Source organism: Ostreococcus tauri (assembly GCF_000214015.3).
Source record: "Ostreococcus tauri WGS project CAID00000000 data, contig chromosome 07, whole genome shotgun sequence".
Lineage (NCBI taxonomy): Eukaryota > Viridiplantae > Chlorophyta > Mamiellophyceae > Mamiellales > Bathycoccaceae > Ostreococcus > Ostreococcus tauri.
This window is the reverse complement of record NC_014432.2, coordinates 636867-656026: the sequence shown is the minus strand read 5'-3', so window position 1 is coordinate 656026 and position 19160 is coordinate 636867. Positions and strand designations below refer to the sequence as shown.

At 58.0% G+C, this 19160-nt stretch overlaps 10 protein-coding genes across 10 annotated transcripts; 4 read left to right on the top strand and 6 right to left on the bottom strand.

Annotated features, from left to right (window-relative positions):
* Positions 1-31: 31 nt before the first annotated feature.
* On the bottom strand, positions 32-1438 carry OT_ostta07g04010 (Protein of unknown function DUF3769; the record flags this gene model as incomplete). The annotated part of the gene is made up of 1 exon (XM_003080445.2): positions 32-1438. One exon carries the CDS (start codon positions 1436-1438, stop codon positions 32-34), a length of 1407 nt encoding a protein of 468 aa, XP_003080493.2.
* Positions 1439-2077: 639 nt separating this feature from the next.
* On the top strand, positions 2078-3382 carry OT_ostta07g04000 (MIF4-like, type 1/2/3; the record flags this gene model as incomplete). The annotated part of the gene is made up of 1 exon (XM_022983880.1): positions 2078-3382. One exon carries the CDS (start codon positions 2078-2080, stop codon positions 3380-3382), a length of 1305 nt encoding a protein of 434 aa, XP_022839503.1.
* A 211-nt stretch (positions 3383-3593) lies between these two features.
* OT_ostta07g03990 (HAD hydrolase, subfamily IA) lies at positions 3594-4268 on the top strand (the record flags this gene model as incomplete). Its single annotated transcript, XM_003080443.1, has 1 exon — positions 3594-4268. The coding sequence occupies one exon, from the start codon at positions 3594-3596 to the stop codon at positions 4266-4268; it is 675 nt and encodes a 224-aa protein (XP_003080491.1).
* Positions 4269-4335: 67 nt separating this feature from the next.
* Positions 4336-6615, bottom strand: OT_ostta07g03980 (Translation elongation/initiation factor/Ribosomal, beta-barrel; the record flags this gene model as incomplete). Its single annotated transcript, XM_003080442.2, has 1 exon — positions 4336-6615. The coding sequence occupies one exon, from the start codon at positions 6613-6615 to the stop codon at positions 4336-4338; it is 2280 nt and encodes a 759-aa protein (XP_003080490.2).
* Positions 6616-7071: 456 nt separating this feature from the next.
* OT_ostta07g03960 (Quinonprotein alcohol dehydrogenase-like superfamily) lies at positions 7072-9526 on the bottom strand (the record flags this gene model as incomplete). Its single annotated transcript, XM_022983879.1, has 2 exons — positions 7072-9162; positions 9401-9526. The coding sequence occupies 2 exons, from the start codon at positions 9524-9526 to the stop codon at positions 7072-7074; spliced, it is 2217 nt and encodes a 738-aa protein (XP_022839502.1).
* A 167-nt stretch (positions 9527-9693) lies between these two features.
* Positions 9694-14235, bottom strand: OT_ostta07g03950 (EGF-like, conserved site; the record flags this gene model as incomplete). The annotated part of the gene is made up of 1 exon (XM_022983878.1): positions 9694-14235. The coding sequence occupies one exon, from the start codon at positions 14233-14235 to the stop codon at positions 9694-9696; it is 4542 nt and encodes a 1513-aa protein (XP_022839501.1).
* A 192-nt stretch (positions 14236-14427) lies between these two features.
* OT_ostta07g03940 (unnamed product) lies at positions 14428-14982 on the bottom strand (the record flags this gene model as incomplete). Its single annotated transcript, XM_003080438.2, has 1 exon — positions 14428-14982. The coding sequence occupies one exon, from the start codon at positions 14980-14982 to the stop codon at positions 14428-14430; it is 555 nt and encodes a 184-aa protein (XP_003080486.2).
* Positions 14983-15056: 74 nt separating this feature from the next.
* On the top strand, positions 15057-15323 carry OT_ostta07g03930 (unnamed product; the record flags this gene model as incomplete). The annotated part of the gene is made up of 1 exon (XM_022983877.1): positions 15057-15323. One exon carries the CDS (start codon positions 15057-15059, stop codon positions 15321-15323), a length of 267 nt encoding a protein of 88 aa, XP_022839500.1.
* A 117-nt stretch (positions 15324-15440) lies between these two features.
* On the bottom strand, positions 15441-16166 carry OT_ostta07g03920 (Ribonuclease III domain; the record flags this gene model as incomplete). The annotated part of the gene is made up of 2 exons (XM_022983876.1): positions 15441-15946; positions 16010-16166. 2 exons carry the CDS (start codon positions 16164-16166, stop codon positions 15441-15443), a joined length of 663 nt encoding a protein of 220 aa, XP_022839499.1.
* Positions 16167-16352: 186 nt separating this feature from the next.
* Positions 16353-19127, top strand: OT_ostta07g03910 (WD40 repeat; the record flags this gene model as incomplete). Its single annotated transcript, XM_003080437.2, has 1 exon — positions 16353-19127. One exon carries the CDS (start codon positions 16353-16355, stop codon positions 19125-19127), a length of 2775 nt encoding a protein of 924 aa, XP_003080485.2.
* Positions 19128-19160: the final 33 nt, after the last annotated feature.

Below are 19160 nucleotides of genomic sequence, written 5' to 3'. Positions count from 1 at the left end.
TGTGACCATTGCAGCTGCTATTTTTTCTACACTAGAGGTCGAATAGACGAATCTCTGCGAACGCGTCTTGCCTTGTCGCGTTGTACCAGACGACGGCGCGCGCACTACCAAGCGTCGGAGGGAGCGGACAATCTAAACCATAAAGTACTTCCGGAGACGCGACCTCCTTCTTAAAGACATCACGAACTTGCGCCATGGGCTTCCGTTGCTTGATGGCGGAGAGTCCTGCGCACGTGGCGGCGAGCGCCTCCGCACCACTCGTCCGAACCTCCGTACGAAATCTCAGCGGGCCGAGAAGTTGCTGTGCGAAAGAGATCGTGACCGACGTTGGGCTTGCTTTAAGTCTACCGTCCGCCGTGATCAAGCGATCCCCTAAAGACATCGGTTTTTGCTCCGACGCGTCGAGCGGTTTGTACGGATTCCCCACACTTCCGGCATCAAGGCGAAGATTGACGGACGTGAAGTCGAACAGTGGACGCGAAAATGACCCAATTTGACCGTGCAAAGCTATCGAGGCGAAATTTTGCAGTCTCACTTCGTCCCCGTCGGTGTAATCTTCATCCAGACTCTTCCTCGCCACCGTGCCGAAAATACCTCCAACGGCGATCGTTGGCACTTGCGGGAGCGCGGTATATCCGTTCACGGCGCTCGTGGACGCGCGCTTTCGGCGTCTTCGACCATGCCACAAGATGACTTGTTGCTCGACAGAGACGCCTCCCAGAACTTCATTCCTGGGCGGTTTTTGCATTTCACCGTCTGGCGCCGATTCAAAGGGTTTGAGCTCCGTCCCCAGCCACTTGCGCGCCATGACACGATAGTTGATCATTCTTCGACCGCGAGACGCCAGGCTCACCGACGCCGAGGTTGGTCCATCGACGTGCGACTTCTTCGTCTCGAAACGCTCGTTGTGCGACAATTCCGCGTTGATGACGTGGCGCGGGATTTTCGCCTGCAAGAGCACTCGTGCTCGAGCGTCCTCCCGCGCCTCCCCGGCGTTGACCTCGATCGCGTCCGATTTCGTCTCATTCTTCTTTACGAACTTCTTCGTGATCGCCCTCGTGATCGCCCTCGCGCTCCCGAGCTCCCCCACCGCCTTGAGCGCGACGTTTTCCAACAGATTCATTCGAAACCGTCCGCCCAGCGCGTACATCGACGCGTCCAAAAGCGCTCGATGCGCCTTCCCCTCCTGCACCTGCTCCGTGTTCCAAGCGCGCTGCGCCCGCACCCGAGCCGTAACCGTGGTCCACCACCGCCCCGAACCCACGTTTGCGATCACGCGATCGAGCACCATCCCGCCCTCGTCTCTCGCGAAGCTCGGCACCGCCGGCGCGTTGAACAACTTTTGCGCCAGAAAAACCTGCTGCGACCGCGACAATCCGCTCGGAACGCGCATGGAAAAGTGTCCAACCCCATCACCCGACGTCTCCATCCCCCCCATCGCTCGCGCGCTCCCATCGATCGCCCCTGAGCTCGCGATCTCTCCTCCATCCGCGATCCTCGACCCGACCGCGCGCATCGGCGCGAACGCGCTGTGCCGGAGTCCATTCGACGCACGCGCGCGTCGCGTCGATCGTTCACCCCCCCGATCGTTCGTTCGCCCGCTCGTCATCGTCGTCGTCGCCCCCCCCGCGCGTCGACTCGTCGTTCGACGCCGACGCCGTCGCGCAATCAATCGTCAACCAATCCGTCGCGCGCGTCCATCGTCCACGCGAGACCGTCCTCGAGGCGTCACACGCGGACCTTTCTGTGTCGTGTCGTCTCACATACGTCACACGCGGACCTTTGTGTCCGCGCCCGCGCGGTCTCCAGGCGGCGCGTCGCGTCGGCGCGCGCGGGGCCACATCGCGTCGCGCGCGACAGCGAGCGCCGCGAGGGTGCATGAGAGAAGATAGGACGCCGTGAGATCCGAGCCGCGAACGCGGGCGTGGACGAGGCGAAGGCGTCGCGAGGGAGAAAAATCGAACGCGGACGACGGAGGCGGAGTGGATCGGACGAGCGCGCGAGCGACGGTGATCTCGAGAGGGGAAGCGAACGGGGGCGAGGCGACGGACGCGGGTGAGGCGAACGATCGAGCGCGATGGCGATGATTAACATCGGGGCGTCCAACGCCGGGGATCAATTCTATCGATATAAAATGCCAGCCATTCAGTCGAAAATAGAGGGTCGAGGCAACGGGATCAAGACCAACGTGGTGAACCTGGTGGAGGTGTCGAAAGCCCTGGCGCGACCGCCGATGTACACGCTGAAATTTTTCGGGAACGATCTCGGGGCGCTGACGAAGTTCGACGAGAAGAGTGGGCTGGCCATCGTGAACGGGGCGCACGACGCGGGAAAGCTCGCGCAGAGCCTCGAAGGTTTCATCAAGCGCTTTGTGCAGTGCTTCTCGTGCGGGAATCCGGAGACGATGATCGAGATCTCGAAGAGAGAGACTATTCACTTGAAGTGCAAGGCGTGCGGGGCGCTCTCGGACGTCGATATGCGACACAAACTGTGCACGTACATCTGCAAGAACCCTCCCGAGATTAAAAAGGATAAAAAGGAAAAGCAGCTTCGCCGCGCCGAGCGCGAGCGCGAAGAGGCTGGCGCCGCTCTCGATGCCGAAGAAAGACGACGACGAAAGGCTGAGAAGAAGGAGAAGAAGGAGAAGAAGGAGAAGAAGGAGAAAAAGGAAAAGAAGGAGAAGAAGGAGAAGAAAGAGCACGGTGAAGGCGAAGATGCTCCGGAAGGCGCCTCCTCCGCTTCCGAAGCTGACGATGACGACGACGTCGAGTGGCAGACGGATACCTCCGTCGCCGCCGCGAAGGCGCGTGCCGTCGAGCAGTTGACCGACGGTGCCGCCAGTATGGTCACCGTTGTTGCCGAGAAGATGAAGGATGCCAACATCGAGGAAGAGAGCTCTGAAGAGGAAGAAGACCCACGAGTGTCCAAACTTCGCGCATACGCCGCGAAGAACGACGCGGCGAAGACGGCGGAGTATCTCATCTCCGATACGCTCGGTGTTGAATCCAAGGAGCTCGGTCTCGTCTTTCTTCTTGAGGCCATCTTTGACGAGGATGAGCCCATCCCGCCGCAAATCAAGGCGAAGAAGGACTTCCTCGTCGCTGCTTGTCCAAGCGATCAACTTCAGCGCGCTCTCTTGTGCGCTTTCGAGCGCTACGTCACTGAAACTGCTACCTCCGGCTTCAAGGTGTTCTCTCTGATCCTCAGCACGCTCTACGAGCTCGATCTCGTCGAGGAAGACATAATCAAAAAATGGAATGTGGACGTCGACGCCGCCTCAAACATCGAGGTTGAGCCCAAGGTGGCGCAAGCCGTGCGCAAGCAGGCCGCCAAGTTCATTGACTGGCTCGAGGATTCCGATGACGACGAGGATAGCGACTAAACCCGATAGCGCAATGCTTGTGTTGAAATGATCGCCGAAATTTGGAACTCGACCAGGCCCCTGCGCATCCCTCACATCGCGCCGCGCGCGCATGTCACTCGCCCGTCTCGCCCTCGTCCGTCTCGCTCCGACGGTCGACGTGCACGTCACTCAACTTCGTCGCACTCTCTGTCGCGCATCCACGAACCGCGCCTTCAACCAAATTCGCACGATGAGCGAACGGGATGAAGTCGGAGTGAAAAAGCGAACAATCAGGGGCGTGGTGTTCGACATGGATGGAACGTTGTGCGTGAGCGCAGCGTTGGACTTTACGGAGATGCGACGACGCGTGGGATGCGCGACGGCGGATATTTTGGGTGAGGTCGACTCGTGGGACGCCGAGCGAAGGGCAAAGGCGTACGAAATCATCGGAGAGATGGAACGCGAGGCGCTGCGGACGACGACCATCATGCCTGGCGCTGTGGACGTCGCGGCTACGCTGGATGAGATGAAGATCCCGCGAGCTCTCGTGACGCGAAACGCAGCGAGCTCGGTGGACTTTTTTCATGACGAGGTGTGGTCGATCGCTCCGTTCTCGCCGTGGTTGAGTCGGGAGTTTAAGCCGTACAAGCCGGCGCCGGATGCGCTGTTGCACATTTGTGAGAAGTGGGGATGCTCAGCGAGCGAGATTATCATGGTCGGCGACAGCGCAAAGGATGATGTCGTGAGTGGAAACCGCGCCGGGGCGATTACCGTGCTCCTGGACAGCGGGCGAACTAAAAAGTGGTCGGAGGAATTTGGCGTAGATAAGCTGGCCGAAGAGATGACGCCGCACTTTATTTGCGCCAACATGAGCGAGTTGCAGACGCTTCTCACACAATCCGATTACTTTGAGTTTGCCAATTAAAGGCAAGTGGATGAGTCCTTTGAGTGTATTAGATTCAACGTTTAGCGCGGCTATTTGCTAGGTAAATTTATTTTTTTCCCATTGAATTGATCAACTCTGCCTGCACGTCCTGTGTCACAGCTTGGTGGGCGCTGTACTCCATCGTGAACTCCCCTTTACCTTGCGTCATACTTCGCAACTCAGTACTATACCCGAACATTTGGCTCAAGGGCACGTTTGCGCTGACGATGACGTCGTCACCATCTGCAGAAGTGTCATTGATGGTCCCCTTACGACGGTTCACGTTCCCTATCACAGTGCCTTGGAATTCGGACGGGATCGTCACGTCTACCTTCATAATTGGCTCCAATAATTTTGGATTAGCGCTGTGGAACGCTTGTCGGAAAGCCGCGAGCGCGGCGAGCTTGAACGCCAATTCAGAAGAATCAACAGCGTGCGATTGGCCGTCCGTCAACACAACTCTGATGCCCTCCACTGGGTAACCGAGTAGACCACCGGTTTGCGCCGCCTCTTTGAAACCCTTTTCTACAGCTTGAATGAAAGACGGTGCGATGGCGTTACCGACAATACCGTTCTCGAAGATGACATCCGTAGACTCTTGCAACGGCTCAATGTAACCAACAACCTTACCATATTGGCCTTGGCCACCAGATTGCTTCTTGTGCAAGTAATCGAAGTCTGCTCTCTTCGTGATGGCTTCTCTGTAGTTAACACGCGGCTGACCAACCTCACAGTCGACTTTGTATTCACGTCGCATGCGCTCGACGTAAATATCGAGATGTAACTCACCCATGCCACTGATGATGGTTTGGCCGCTCTCTTCATCCATGTGTACGCGGAACGTGGGATCTTCCTTTTGGAAGCGTTGAAGAGCTTTGCTAAAGTTCCCGCCATCAGATTTACTTTTCGGGCTCACTGCGAGGGACATGACCGGCTCTGGAACCCGCATGGAAGTCATTGCAAGATTCACAGTACCATCTGTGAACGTGTCACCGCTCTTGCAGTCGACGCCAAAGAGTGCGACAATATCGCCAGCAGACGCAGAGCTCACGTCTTCCATATCGTCACTGTGCATTCTCACAAGACGGGGAACCTTGAGCTTCTTACCGCTGGACGTATTGGTGATCGTCATGCCCTTTTCTATCTTGCCCTGGTAGATACGAAGGTACGTGAGCTGACCAAAACGACCCTCCTCGAGTTTGAACGCCAAACCAACGAGCGGCGCGGACGGATCATCGGCGACGACGACCGGTTCTTCATTATTCTTTAGATCCAACGCGATATTCTTAACCTCGGAGGGGTTGGGGAGATAATCAGTGACGCCATCCAAGAGGAGTTGCACGCCCCGATTCTTGTACGCGCTACCCATGAACAACGGGGCGAACTGGTTCGATACCGTCGCCCGTCTGATCGCCGCCTTGAGCTGCTCTTCCGTGGGCTGCTCACCCATTAAGAACAAGTCCCCCAACTCCTCGTCCACCTCAGCGACGCTTTCGATGAGAACCTTGCGCTTTTCCTTGGCGAGTTCCTTGAGGTTATCCGGGACGTCGGCCCAAGTCAGTGTCTCTCCGTTCGAACCAGAAAACGTCACCGCCTTCATGCGCACTAAATCGACGACTCCATCGTGTTGATCTTCCAATCCGATAGGAATTTGCACCGCGGCGGCGTTAAGCTTTAACTTTTCTCGGACTTGACTGAGCACCTTCCACGGATTTGCGCCCGCTCTGTCGCACTTGTTCACAAAGCACAACCTCGGGACACCGTACCGACGCATCTGCCTGTCAACCGTGATAGACTGCGACTGGACGCCACCGACGGAGCACAGCACGAGAATTGCGCCGTCGAGCACGCGCAGCGCCCGCTCGACCTCGATGGTAAAGTCCACGTGTCCCGGCGTATCGATGATGTTGATCGGCGAATCCTTCCATTGGCAATACGTCGCCGCCGACTGAATCGTGATCCCCTTCTCTCGCTCGAGTTCCATGGAGTCCATCTTCGCTCCCACTCCGTCCTTCCCTCGCACCTCGTGTATCGAATCGATGCGTCCCGTGTAGAATAAGATGCGTTCCGTGAGCGTCGTCTTCCCGCTATCAATGTGCGCCGAGATTCCAATGTTCCTTCTCAACGCGCGCGCGTCCGCCGCATCGCTCGATTTCATCCGCGTCGTCCATGCCGTCGTCCTCGCCGTCGTCCTCGCCGTCGTCCGTCCCGGCGTCGTCCCTCCGAATCCATCCACGCCCCGGCATCCATCGCGCGCGCTCGCGACGCCGTCACCCATCGACGTCCACGCGCGCTTCCATCGAATCGCGCGGGCGATCGCGCGCGCGCTCTCCCTCGTCCTCGACATCGCGGACGTCGACGCCCCGTCGCGCGGTCGCGAAGAGGCGACGTCGACGTCGGGGGCGTCGCGATGGGACCTCGAGGTCCGCGTGTGACGACGTGAGACTCCAAGACGATGCCCGACGCCCTCGCCGACGCCGACGCCGACGTTCTCGGGACGCACCGACGCGGCGGACGGGATGTTAGGGACGCGCAACGGTGGCGCCGCGGCCTGGGGAGTGGCGCTGATCGCGATCGGGGCGTACGGGGCGTACACGGGGGAGATTTCATTCGACGCGTGGCACGAGATGCGGGCGCGGCGCGCGCGCGCGGAGGGCGAGCGATTGATGCGAGAGGGCGAGACGGGAGCGAGATATCGAGCGGCTTTGGAGGCGCAGAGGGAGAAGACGGCGAAGACGAGATCGTGGTTCGGTCAGAGAGGAAGCTAGGGTGGAGAAGGAGCGGGATTAGATTGGATGACCGTCTACCACGCGACGCTCTCGACCGTGTACGTCGTGCTGACGACGCCGTGCTGCTCCGGAAGGGGAGAGTTCTCACCGACGTGTCTGAGAGCACCTCGGAGCGTCGTCACCGCGCGCATCATGTCGAGCATTTTGTTTGACGCCGCCTCGAGCGCGCGCACGCGCTCCGCGACGTCGCCCGCGAGGCAAAACATAGCGAGCTGGGCGTCCAGAAGGGCGCATGCCCAGTTCACCACCGCATGCGCGCTTGGTATCCCGGGCTCAGAAAGCGTGTTGATTCTGGCGAATAGTCCGTCCGAAGAGGCATAAAAGTTGGCCCACACGAGCAAGTAGTTGAGGAGTGCGACGGCGTCTCGCTTGGAGAGTTCGCGTAGCACGCTCGAGCTCGTCGTCGGATCCAAAGGACGAGCCACCAGAGCGTGAAGTTGCTGAGCCCACGGTGCAAATGCGTCGTAAGCGCACACCAAGAGTTGTGCTCGCGCGATCAAGTGTTGCCTTGCTTCGCTCTTGTCGTTTGACGAGCTCACCTCTGCCTCCTCGAGCGCCTTCTCGGCAAGTTTCTTGTCCACTGCTGCGCGCTTCTTCAACACCGGATCTTCGGCATCCCGCGAAAGAGCGGAGCACAAAATCGCAGATACGTCCGCACTCGAGATATCGCTGGCGTTCACGAGAAAACTCCTGATTTCTTCGATCATGTCCTCCTCGATGAGAGCGGGCACTAAGTGCCGTGCCACCGATGAACCGCTTATGTGTCCACCGTGAAGCAGCGTAGAGACCGGCTCCCACGAGCGGTGCGTCAACCCACCTGTTATGGCACTATCTATGAGAATTTGAGGAATGGGAAGCGTCTTCATCATGGACTCCAGCGACGAGTTCGCTTTCTTACTCCCACTCGCCAAAGCCTCAGCTGTTGATTTGACAGACTTTTCCAACGCTTGAGAATCATCCTGAGTCCAATCGTCACCCAAATGAATAACGCCTTGACCATCCGCCTTGACATCGTCTAAATTCCACCCAGGCATCACTACCGCGTGCTGCTTCGGCGTGCTCGTCACTGAAACTGCTTCGGCGCCCAAAATTCGAATCGCGGCTGCACTCACATCCGGTTGCACGGTGAGCGATCCCACCAGAGAAGCTAACGAGAGCTCTGGAAGAGCTAACTGCACAGAAAGCAATTGATCCGAAAGACCAATTATGAGACCACCGGCGATCGCGGCGAGACAAACGCCCGACGTTCGTCCAACCTTGTTTTCCAAACCTTGACTGACATCCTCTGCCAAATGGATGGCGCCATAGCGCGAATCAATGACAGCAACGATGACAGTCTGCTCCTCCTTTGAATTCGCCACAACTGCGTAATAATCGCTCGATAAACACATAGATGCCGTGCTCGCTATCGACGAGCTCGTCTCACTCTTTTTACTGCGTTTGCCAGATAGCGGCTCCTCGACTTGACAGTCCAGTCCGTTGAGTTGGAGTCTGTGAATAATGGATCCATCGCTCGTGTCGTGCAGCACCCAGAGTCCGTCGTCCCACAAAATCATGAGCGTTTCTCCATCGCTCGTGGCGGTGGCGATTCGTGCCTTATCATTGCTATCTGGGTGACTGACGTCCAATTCCCACGCTTGCGTGAGGCGTCTCTTGTCACCCACAACAGCGACAACGTATGCACTAACTCTGTGTTTCTTCGACTTACCGTCTGTCGTCACCACGAGTGCACCGACAGATTCCGGCAGCGCGCTCGCGAATTCGATCCGCCGCGTTCCGCTCTTTTGGCTCGCGCTGTGCACCAACTCTGCCGACGCGTTGAATAGTTGTACGTCGCCAGACGTCGTCACCACCAGAGCGCCACCCTCCACCGCGATCAACTCCCGAACTCGCGCGCTTCCATTCATCGCGATCTCTTTCACGCATCCCTTTGAAGCCTCCCCCACCGTCGCCGCTTCCGCACCGTCCGCCTCGCTCCACGCGCACAGCTCCGTCTTCCCGTCGGCGCGCTCCAGGCACGCGTAATACCTTTCGCCGGCGCCGTCCGCTACCACCGCGCATGCGAACGCCCGTCCGCGATCGAGCGCCCACGTTCGCTCCCGTCGCTGCGTATGAACGATCTCTCCCTCGTCAGTCGTCTCGTTCGCCCGCGCTCGGCGTCGAGAGCGCTCGAAGCGCGTCGAAAGCGCTCGAGTTCGGCCCAGCCGCCACTTTTTCGTTCCATCGGGACGCTCGAGCGTTCGCGTGCGCGCGGGGCTCATCCGTCGCGCGCGCACGCGAGATCACTCACGCGTGACCACGCGCGCGCGTTCGCGCTCCACATCGCGTTCGATCGCGTCGTACCTCGCCGTCGACGTCGTGTACGACGACGCCGTCCTCGCGCACGGTGCTCACACAGCGATCGTTACGAAGCGTGGCGACGCCGAGGAGCGCATTATTGGCGTGCGTCGACAGGAAAGACGCGCGCATCGTTAGTTATCCGCGAGTGGGGACGTTCGGTCGAGCGCTGGACGAGCGTCAGACGCGAAGTGACGCTGGAGACGCGAGCAAACGGAAGAAGGCGCGGGTGCAGGCGGCGGCGATGATACATGCGCGCGCGCGGGGGATATAAATTACAATGGTTCATAAGACACGGTTTAATGGAATTCCACGTCACCCCAAGCGGCGCCTTTGCACCACACGGCTTGTGTGTTGTCGTCGGTTGAACTTGACAACCAATATGGCGGCGTGTACGACTGCGTGGAGAGCGTTAACTCGCTCGCAGTGCTCACATCTATCTCAATCGAACCTCCATCAACGTCCGGATAGCGGTCATGTACGAGTGAACTCCACGCAACGGCACCGTCGACTTCGATCGTGAGAATCGCGCCGCACCGGGGATTGTCAACAGTACAGTCGCCGCAGCCGTCATTCTGAGTTGTGTCTGGGAACTCTCGTACAATTCCAGCCTGTGTGCTCAAGGTGGAGAATTTGATTTTCGACGTACGCATGGCGACCAAATCGAATGTCACACTTGAACCGGTGGTCTCAGCGGGTATCATACCCAAGCCGCGTCGTATTTCATCGTATGATGTTCTGTTGGAACACAGACCTGACGAGTTACCACGTTCGGGAAGACTTAGGTCACAGGGTTCATCCTGGTAAAAGTAAATGCGTTTATTCTTCTCCAACGTGTATCCAGAGCACTCCAAACATACATTCCCTGTCACATCCTTGACGTAATCGGTCGTCGTTCCCGTGACGAGTTGTCCTAACTTTGTACCAAAGAGGCAGGCCGCGTGCAATGGGTTCCGTCTTCGTCCACTACTGTCAACATGCGTGTCGATGATTTCGTCCGTGCACGTCGTTGAAATGAGACCGTGATTATTCAATACGCAGCCATACGTATCATCTTCAACGTAAAATGTATCACACGTGCAGGTACCAGTGAGTTTGTCGCACGTGCCATGACCACCACAATCGTTTGAGCAGTACTGAAATTCGCAACCATCGCCGTAGTATCTGTTGGCGCAGAAGCACGTACCCGTCTCGAACGTGCAAGCACCCGCAGCGTTGCATTCGGCATTCGATTTGCCGAATAGATTCAAGAGTTGCAGCTCTCTTTTGTTCAGTGCTCTGAGTTCTTGCGCGAAATAACGCGCTTGTGTGGCATTTCCACGGCTTGGAATACCATTGGCGTAAAATGGTTCCAACGCTCTTGCCCTTTCACCTTCCACAGAACTGGCGAACTCCACATAAGCCACCCCAACAAGATGCGCCAAACTGTACTCGTCGCCCGGAATCGCGAAGACCGGAGCCTGATCACCGTTTGTTTCACTCAGCTGCACGTCGTACACAGAGAGGCCCATGGCCTCATATTTGGCTTTGATGGGTGCGGTGCCGGCTGAGATATCGAGCTTGTGCGTTGCGTTACCTTCGAAAACGATATAATTTTTCTTGCACGATCTCAAGGAGCAATCATTACCGAAGTACGGATAGTTGCACGAGCACTTTCCGGTTCCACCGACACAATCTATCTCTCCAGTTTCTGAGTTGAGCACACAAATCTGCTCAGAGTCACAAGCTCCGTTGCCACTGCACTCCAGTCCTGCGACCGCACTCGGGCACTGGACGGTGGAACAATCCTCTCCATCGTATCCATCATCACACTGGCATACTGGAGGAATCTGCTCTTTTTGACAGCGCCCCTTATCGTTGCAGAGGTTGGGACATTTCAACGCATACTCGGCCACCGTAACGTTCAATTCTTCCACGCGTGCAAGCAAAGATCCACCTTCCCTCCCGTCCTCATCACTCCCTTCCTTCCCTTCCGTCATCACTCTCGAAAAGTGTTTGAGAGCATCCTCGTATTCATACGATATATGTTCACAGCTGATGACTGTGATATTGGGTAACCCATACTTGCCAGTTTCCGGATAGGGATAAGAAGTTGGGAGCTGCATGACCACGGTAATCGGCTTCGACTTAACATACAGGTCGACTGTGAGCATGGATGTGGTTCTGTCGTACCACACCGGCGCTTTCTCACTCAAAATGACAATTTCTTGAAGTTTTGCTGACTGTGCTACTAGTCGTCTGATCGTCGCCGTCAAAAATCCCGGAATATCCTGAGTGTGAATGCCCGATTGTACCAGGTCAGTGTGCTCAAAATCGTCTGGATAAATGATGATGTCCTCCAAAGTCACTCCGTCTTCGCTGAATCCCATCCAAATCTCGTGTTCTTCAGAAAGATCGGTAAGATTGCACGCTGGGATAAATCTATCTGTTCTCACAGCGGTTGTATTGCACGGAGTGCTGGCTTTCAAGACGATGACATTCTCCCTTGAGAGCATTCGTTTTGCGCCCGATGGGACGATAAGTCCCTTGATATTCGTAAAAACAACACAATTCTGTCCAAGCGTATCTCCAAGCCTCCTGAAATAATTCAACCAACCTCGCCAAGTAACTCCTTGTTGCGATGGCGAAGAAGCGCCGCTAAGACTATCACTCGACTCGCTAGCGGTGACCTGTGCTTGGAGAGTTGCAATCAAATCGAGATTTTCTGAGGCATGTCCGTGCGCATTCAAGTACTGGATTGCTGCGTTTATCTTGACCTCGTCGACGCTTGAATCTTCAGCAAGAGCGATAAGCGCCGTTCGTCTACTGTCATCGTCTTCATCCATACTGTTTCGGTAGTTGAAATCGGTAATCTCTGTCGGGCTGCTGACATTTCGCTTGTCGAGCGCAATAAGCGACTCCGCCACGTATCCTTGACTGACTAATAATTTGTACTTTTCAAAGATCTGCATGGCGTTTTCCCAGTGAAACGAGTTATCCACAAGGAGAGCTGTCGAGTTCGGCGAGACGGTGATGTTGAATTTGTGTGTGATGACGTTCTCTCCGTCTGAGATCCGAAACTCAACGTCGTACGTGGCGTTGTTTGAGCATCGCTCGGTTGCTGGATGCCAGCTGTCACTCCTGCACTGCACATCTGCTTCATAAGGTATACCCGTGAGCAACCGAGTGGTCGGATCGAAGCGTAGAAATGATGGCAAAGTGACCGCCTCGTACGTCAACACGTCTCCGTCCGCATCCTCTGCTGTAATCCTGTACTCATATAGCGAGTCCTGTGTGGCGGTCAAAATATCATCACTCGTGACGCGTGGGGGATCGGCATATGTGAAACCTCGCTGACGAGCACCAGACGAGCTCGAAACTTCAGCAATTTCACAATCCGAATACGGGTATACCTTGGAAGCGGCTCCACACAAACCAGCCTGAAATTTGCCATTAGCCCGCTCTTCTGAGCTGACACTACGAACCAAATCGGGATCACCTATCACAACTGAAACCGTCACACCGGATCCTTCGCCCGCGGGGACCGTGCAACTCAGTGCACCTGCGCAAACGGTGTTCGCAGACGTGCATCTAGAGTAAGCCATGCCTAAATCTGTGCATTCCTTGTCGCCGATGAAGACGGTCTTGTCATCAACAGAGCTGCCAAAATTATATCCCGTGATGGTTATCCTAGTGCCACCTTGGCTGCTTCCAATGGCTGGACTGACGGATTTAATGATCACAGGTGCCTGAGGAATAATAAATGAATCCACTGCGATCCAACCGAACGGGCCCGATCGATAATCTAGAACTTCGAGTCTAAAAACTTCACCATAATAAGGCGCTAAATCCTCTTCTGACCATGTGTACGTCGTCCAGTATCGTCTCGATCGGACGGGCTTCGTGAGCACTCGATATCCGTCACTAATTCTCGTTAAAGCTACTCCGACAGTACCCTTACCGTGTGAAGCGATATCATACGGGTCTTGAGGAATGTCTGGGACGTTTTTGTCCCCTCCATTTGCCTCGAACATCAAATCCCCCCGACCAAGAGCGAATGAAATACTTTGCACTCGAAGAACTCCGTGAATATCTTCGCTGCGTTCCGTCGGATACGCGCTGCACAGCTGATATTCTCCACTATGTGCCTCAAGGAAACACTTTTTCGTGACGGCAAAGTTCGGCAAACCTTGAGAGAGCAACTTCCAACTTGGCCAAAACGTTCCCTCCTCGAAGCCCAAACGTAGCGGTGGCAAATCATACCTCAGCCTCACGTAGTCGGGCAACTTATCCTTCCACTCCGCCGCTGGAAGGCGCCATCCAGACATGCTAAATCCTAAGTTCGTCGCCGTATTCTGATACTCCGTCGTCCGCACGCCACCCACGTCTGGCGCGTAGAAGCATCGCTCCAGCCCGCGCGCGACAGCCGCGTCGTACGACAACGAGTACGTGCACGCCGCCATGTCCTGAACATCGTTATACGGTGGACCGTACGACTTCCCCTTGTACGCGTATCGCGCGAAACTAAATCCCGGATCGCCCGGCGTCCCGTACGAGTCCCGCTCCGTTATCGTCGGGACGCACCCCGCCGTGCGAAACGAGTTCCCCTCCGTCGACGGCCCGCACACCAGCGTCGGGTGCTCTGGATCGTACCCGAGACCGTCATACACCATCTCTAGCCCCCAAATCGCCTCCGCGGACGCGCACGGGCAAAGAGAAAGCGGTAAAAACACGACGCTGAGGACTCCAAACGAAAGCCATCGACCAGCCGCGGGCGCTCGACGTCGACGCTTGGCTTCCCGCGCTCGTTTCTGAGGCTCGCATCGCACCGCGGTATCAGCCGTGACGCGCGCGTCGCCCATCGCGCGCGCGCGCCGCGCGAAGCGACGACGTGTGACGCGACACACCGACCGCGGCTCGTTTTAACGGCAAAGCTTTCAACCCGCGTGACGCGCGGGGCGTCGACGGATGCGCGCCGCGGATCGATTCCCGGTGACGGTTCGCGGAAACGCGACGTAAAAAATCGCAACTCTAAGATACACCTCGCTAATGACCTATTCTCGCGCGCTCCACGCGTTCCTGAACGTCGGCTCGCGCGCGTCCCGGGTGAAACCGGCGACGCCCAACCGCAGCGGGCGCGTCGCCGCGAGCGCCGCTTCCTCCAACGCCAACGCCCTCGCTTCGACCGCCGCCTCGTCCGACGCATCGCACATCCTCTCGGCGATCATTCTCGCCTCTCGCGCGATCGTCGACGCGCTCACGCGCAGTTCTAATCTCCGCACGTCCGCCGTCCCGCGTCCGCGCCGTCCGCGAAAATCCCACAGCTCGCACGCGCACTTCCCGTCCACGAACGTCACCGGCACGAGATCCAACGCCCCATCTCGCGGGACGACCCCTTCGATCGCGATCTCCCTCGCCAGGTCGACGAACCGCGCGTCGTACGCGCACGCGAACGCCCCGAGCGCGCCCATCGCGTCGTCCCGCGTGCTCGACGCCGACGCGCCCTCCCACGGCGGTGACGGCCTGATCACGAACCCACGGTCGAGCGCGACGACCGTGAACGACGTCACGAGCGCCTCCGGGTCGTTCGCGCGCGACGTCAACGGCATGGCGTCGCGCACTGTCGAGCGATGTCCTCGCGCGCGCCGCTGGAAGATGCGCCATCGAACGACGCGCCGTCGCGATGGCGTCGCGAGCGATCGCGATCGCGCTCAGCCCGCGGTGTGGGGTGACGTGTGGGAGTTTAAGCGCGCTCGGGGTGGTCGTTTGCGGCGTCGTCGCGCGCTTATTCGCGCGGGAGTACCCACACTTGGGGAACGAATGGCGAGGGGAAGGAATGACGCACGCAAAGGCGTCGAGCGCGTGCGCGGGGGCGGCGGCGGCGTACGGGGTCTTCTTGGGATTGTCTTTGATGAACCTGTGGATGAATAAAGCGCGGGGGCGGACGTAGAGGGCGCGGGGGGTGAAGACGCGTCGCGCCCGGAGGACTGGATTTGAGATTGAATGAACGCGTGTGACGCGCTCGAAATGTAAAATTACACACACAAAATAACGCGTTGATGCTCCGCTAGACCTCGGTCGCGGCGGTGATGGCGGATTCGGACATGATGACTGCCATGATTTCCTCCAATCGTGCGCGATCGGCGACGTAGAGGTAGCCGACGAGACACTCGAGCGCGCTCGCGTTTCGATACGTCCCGTGTCCGCCCTTGCCCTTACCCTTCAATCGCGTCGGTATGTTCCCGTACGCCGCGTTTCGCCCCCACTTAACTATGGAAATCTCATCCTCGCTCAGCTCACCGCCGTCGACGAGGAGCCGAAGCAAGTAATCCTGCGCCTCGGCGCGCGCCAGGCGTTTCGTCTTCAAGTCGTAATCGAGCGGCTTCGCCGGGGGATAAAACAGCACCCCTCGCGCGTACAGCTCGAACACCGCGTCGCCCAAAAACGCCAACGCAATCGGACTCCACTGTCTCGGAGACTTCTGTCGCACATCCACCGTCCGCGGCGTCCACACGGCTTCTCCCGGCGCGCTCGCGCTCGCCGTCCCGCTCGTCTCCACGCGCTCCAAAATCTCTGCGTCGCGCCCGTCTCCGTCAATCTCCCGCGCTTTCGTCGCGCACCCATCGGTCATCGCACCTCTCCTCGGGACGTGCGCGCGATCCGACCCATCGTCGTCCAGATCGACCCCGAACGCCGCGCGCCGTCCGCCCCTCTCGCTTCCCGTCGTTCCGTCTTTCCACCGCGTCGCTCCTCGCGGGCGTCGCGTCCGCGTCCACCCAAGCGCGAGGTCCATCGTCGTCCTCGCGCGCGTCGCTCGCATCGTCGTCGTCGTCCGAGACGCGCGCGTCGTCGCGCACTCGCGATCGCGTTCGGTCGCTCGCGGTGCAGATTTTAAAAAATTGCCTCGTCGCGCGACAGACCGCGTCGCCGCCGACGCCCCACCGCGCGCGCGCGCTCGACGCTCGCGCGCGCGCTCGCGATGGTTGTCGTGTACAAGCCCGAGTTCGTGACGCACGACGCGCGCGCGCCCGTGTTCTCCGTGGACGCGGCGCCGTGCGGGAGCAGATTCGCAACCGCGGGCGGGGATCAAAAGGTAAAGGTGTGGGCGCTCGCGCCCGTGCTCGAACGCGCGGTGGAGGCGGACGCGGACGCGCCGAAGTGCCTGGCGACGCTGAGCGATCACTTCGGACCGGTGAACTGCGTGCGGTTTTCGAAGAGTGGACGGTACCTCGCGAGCGGGTCGACGGATACGAGCGTGTTGGTGTACGCGCTGAGAGACGGACCGGGAAAGGCGGCGTTCGGGAGCGCGGATGAGCCGAACGTTGAAAATTGGACGATCGCGATGAGGTATAAGGGACACGATTCGGACGTGATCGATATCGCGTGGTCGCCCGATGACTCGATGTTGGCGTCGTGCTCGCTGGATAATCTCGTAATCATATGGGACTGTCGAACGGGGAATCAGGTCACGACTCTGCGAGGACACACGAGCTTTGTCAAGGGCGTGGCGTGGGATCCGATAGGAAAATTTTTGGCGACGCAGAGCGACGATAAGACGTGCATAATCTGGCGCACGGATGATTGGACGCAGGTAGCAAAGGTTGAGGAGCCGTACCAGGCGTCCATGGGCGCAACGTTTTCCATGCGCCTGTGCTGGAGCCCGGACGGGAAGGCGGTGACGACGTGTAACTCGTACAAGAAGCCATCGCACACTGCGTCGGTTCTCGAGCGCGGAACCTGGGGGAGTAACTTTGATTTCGTCGGACATAAAGGCCCGGTGGTTGCCGTGCGGTTCTCGCCTCGGCTCTTCCACGACGAAAATCGGGATAAGGTCCACACGGTCATCGCGTGTGGTTCGCAAGATTGCAAGCTCACCATCTGGACCACGAATAGACCTAAACCGGTGTGCATCGTTCGTAAGTGCTTCTCCCAGTCCGTGGTGGATTTGTGCTGGACTCCAGATGGGTACACGTTGCTCGCGTGCAGCACTGACGGGACGTTGTGCGCGTACACATTTGACCAAGCTGAAATTGGCGAGGCCCTCGACAACACCGACGCCGAGGCCTTCTTGTCGGAAACGTACGGAGATATCAGACGTAATCGGGCGCCGATGTTGGAGGATCCAACGTTGCTCGGGTTTGAGGCGCCGCGAGAGCTGAACGACGCAGCTCAAGGTGTGAAGACGACACCACCACCACCTAAGAGGATTCAGCCCGCACCGATCCGAAGCAGCAACGCCACGGCGCCAACGAGTGGCGTGGCGACGATCTCGGCGCAACGAGAGACCGTCAGTAACGACGGACGTCGACGCATCGTGCCAGTCGCTACCGCTGGCCCATCAGCTGGTACGCCAGTGAAGGCTGCTCCGCAGCGCGTTCAACTCCAACCTTTGCCGACGAATGCGCAAGGGCAAATGTCGGAGGCTGCCCCGGCGAACGCATTGAAGCGAAGAATAGAGCCCACTGCGATGAACGGTGGGAATGGATTCAAAAGTACTTTGTCGGATCAGCCTGCGGTGAAGCGAGTGACCTTGCAGCCGACTCAGCTGAACCAAGCTCCGGCGCCGCTCGCTGCAACTCCTGCCGCGGAACCACAGCGCCAACAGATGGCGACTGCTGCGACGGCGACGACTGCGATGGGTGTACCTCCGCCGCTGCCGGTGGCGCCGTCGCCTGGAACGTTGCACGTCCAGCTTGTTGCTCCCAATTTGGAAGCGGATGCTTCGAGCGAAGTGCACGCGCCGCTCCTTCTTGAGGCAAAAAATCATGAACGATTCGCGGACCTTGTGTGCTCGAGAGGTGGTAAGATCAAGTGGACAGATCGCGTCGAATGTCGAGCCACGCACGTGAGTGGTAACCAATTCTTCAGCGCCGTGGCGCTTGAAGATGGGTCCCTGCAACTTTACACTCCGTGCGGCCGCCGATACATGCCATCGTTGCTTCTGCCAGATCGTGCCGCATTCTTGGTTTCGGGGCAAGATGATTCTTCACTTTTGATTGTGACCAGAGACTACAAACTTCTGGTGTGGAATGTCACCGTGGGTAAAGAGAAGTGCTCGCTCGAGGCGGATTGCATGGCTCTCGTGCGTAGCTCTGGACGTTCCGGTGTGGCTTTGTCTCAAGTTAGATTGTCCAAGTGTGGAGCCCCGATCTTCACTTTTACCAACGGGCACGCGTATGTGTATCACAGTGATCTCAAAACATGGGCCCGTGTCGCAGACCAGAGCTTCTTAAAGTCTGAGTTCACGTCCCGACTTCGTCAACCTGGTGGGTCTGGCGTTGGAGAAATGCAGGCTCTGCAAATTGGCGCCGCGCGGGCGGCCGCTCACATGGGCCCAGCCGCGCTATTGCAGTCCGGTGGACAACCACCGAGAAGGGAGACCGGTAGACATTTGGAAGTTCTCCTCTCTGGCTCGTCCATGCTCAACTCATCGGCAGAATACAGGCCGTGGCTTGCGGCGTACGTACGTCACCTGGCGAGCGAGTGTGGCGACGATCCAACTACCATGTTCGTGGGTGCTGAAGCGCAACTTCGAGAGATTTGCCATGAGTTCCTCGGACCGCTCAGTGCTTCCTCCTCGGTTGAAACGTGGAAGTCGGAGATTTTCGGCGTCAAGAAGCGTACACTGCTTCGAGAGGTGATCATTCCCACCATAGCTGCGAACCGAAGTGCCCAGGTCATGGTTGCCGAGATCGTCGAGTTGCTCGAAGCCGCGGAGTCGAGAGAAACGAGGAACGATTTGTCCATTTGCTAGAGAGTGTAGTCTATAACCAGTTTACTCTACGAA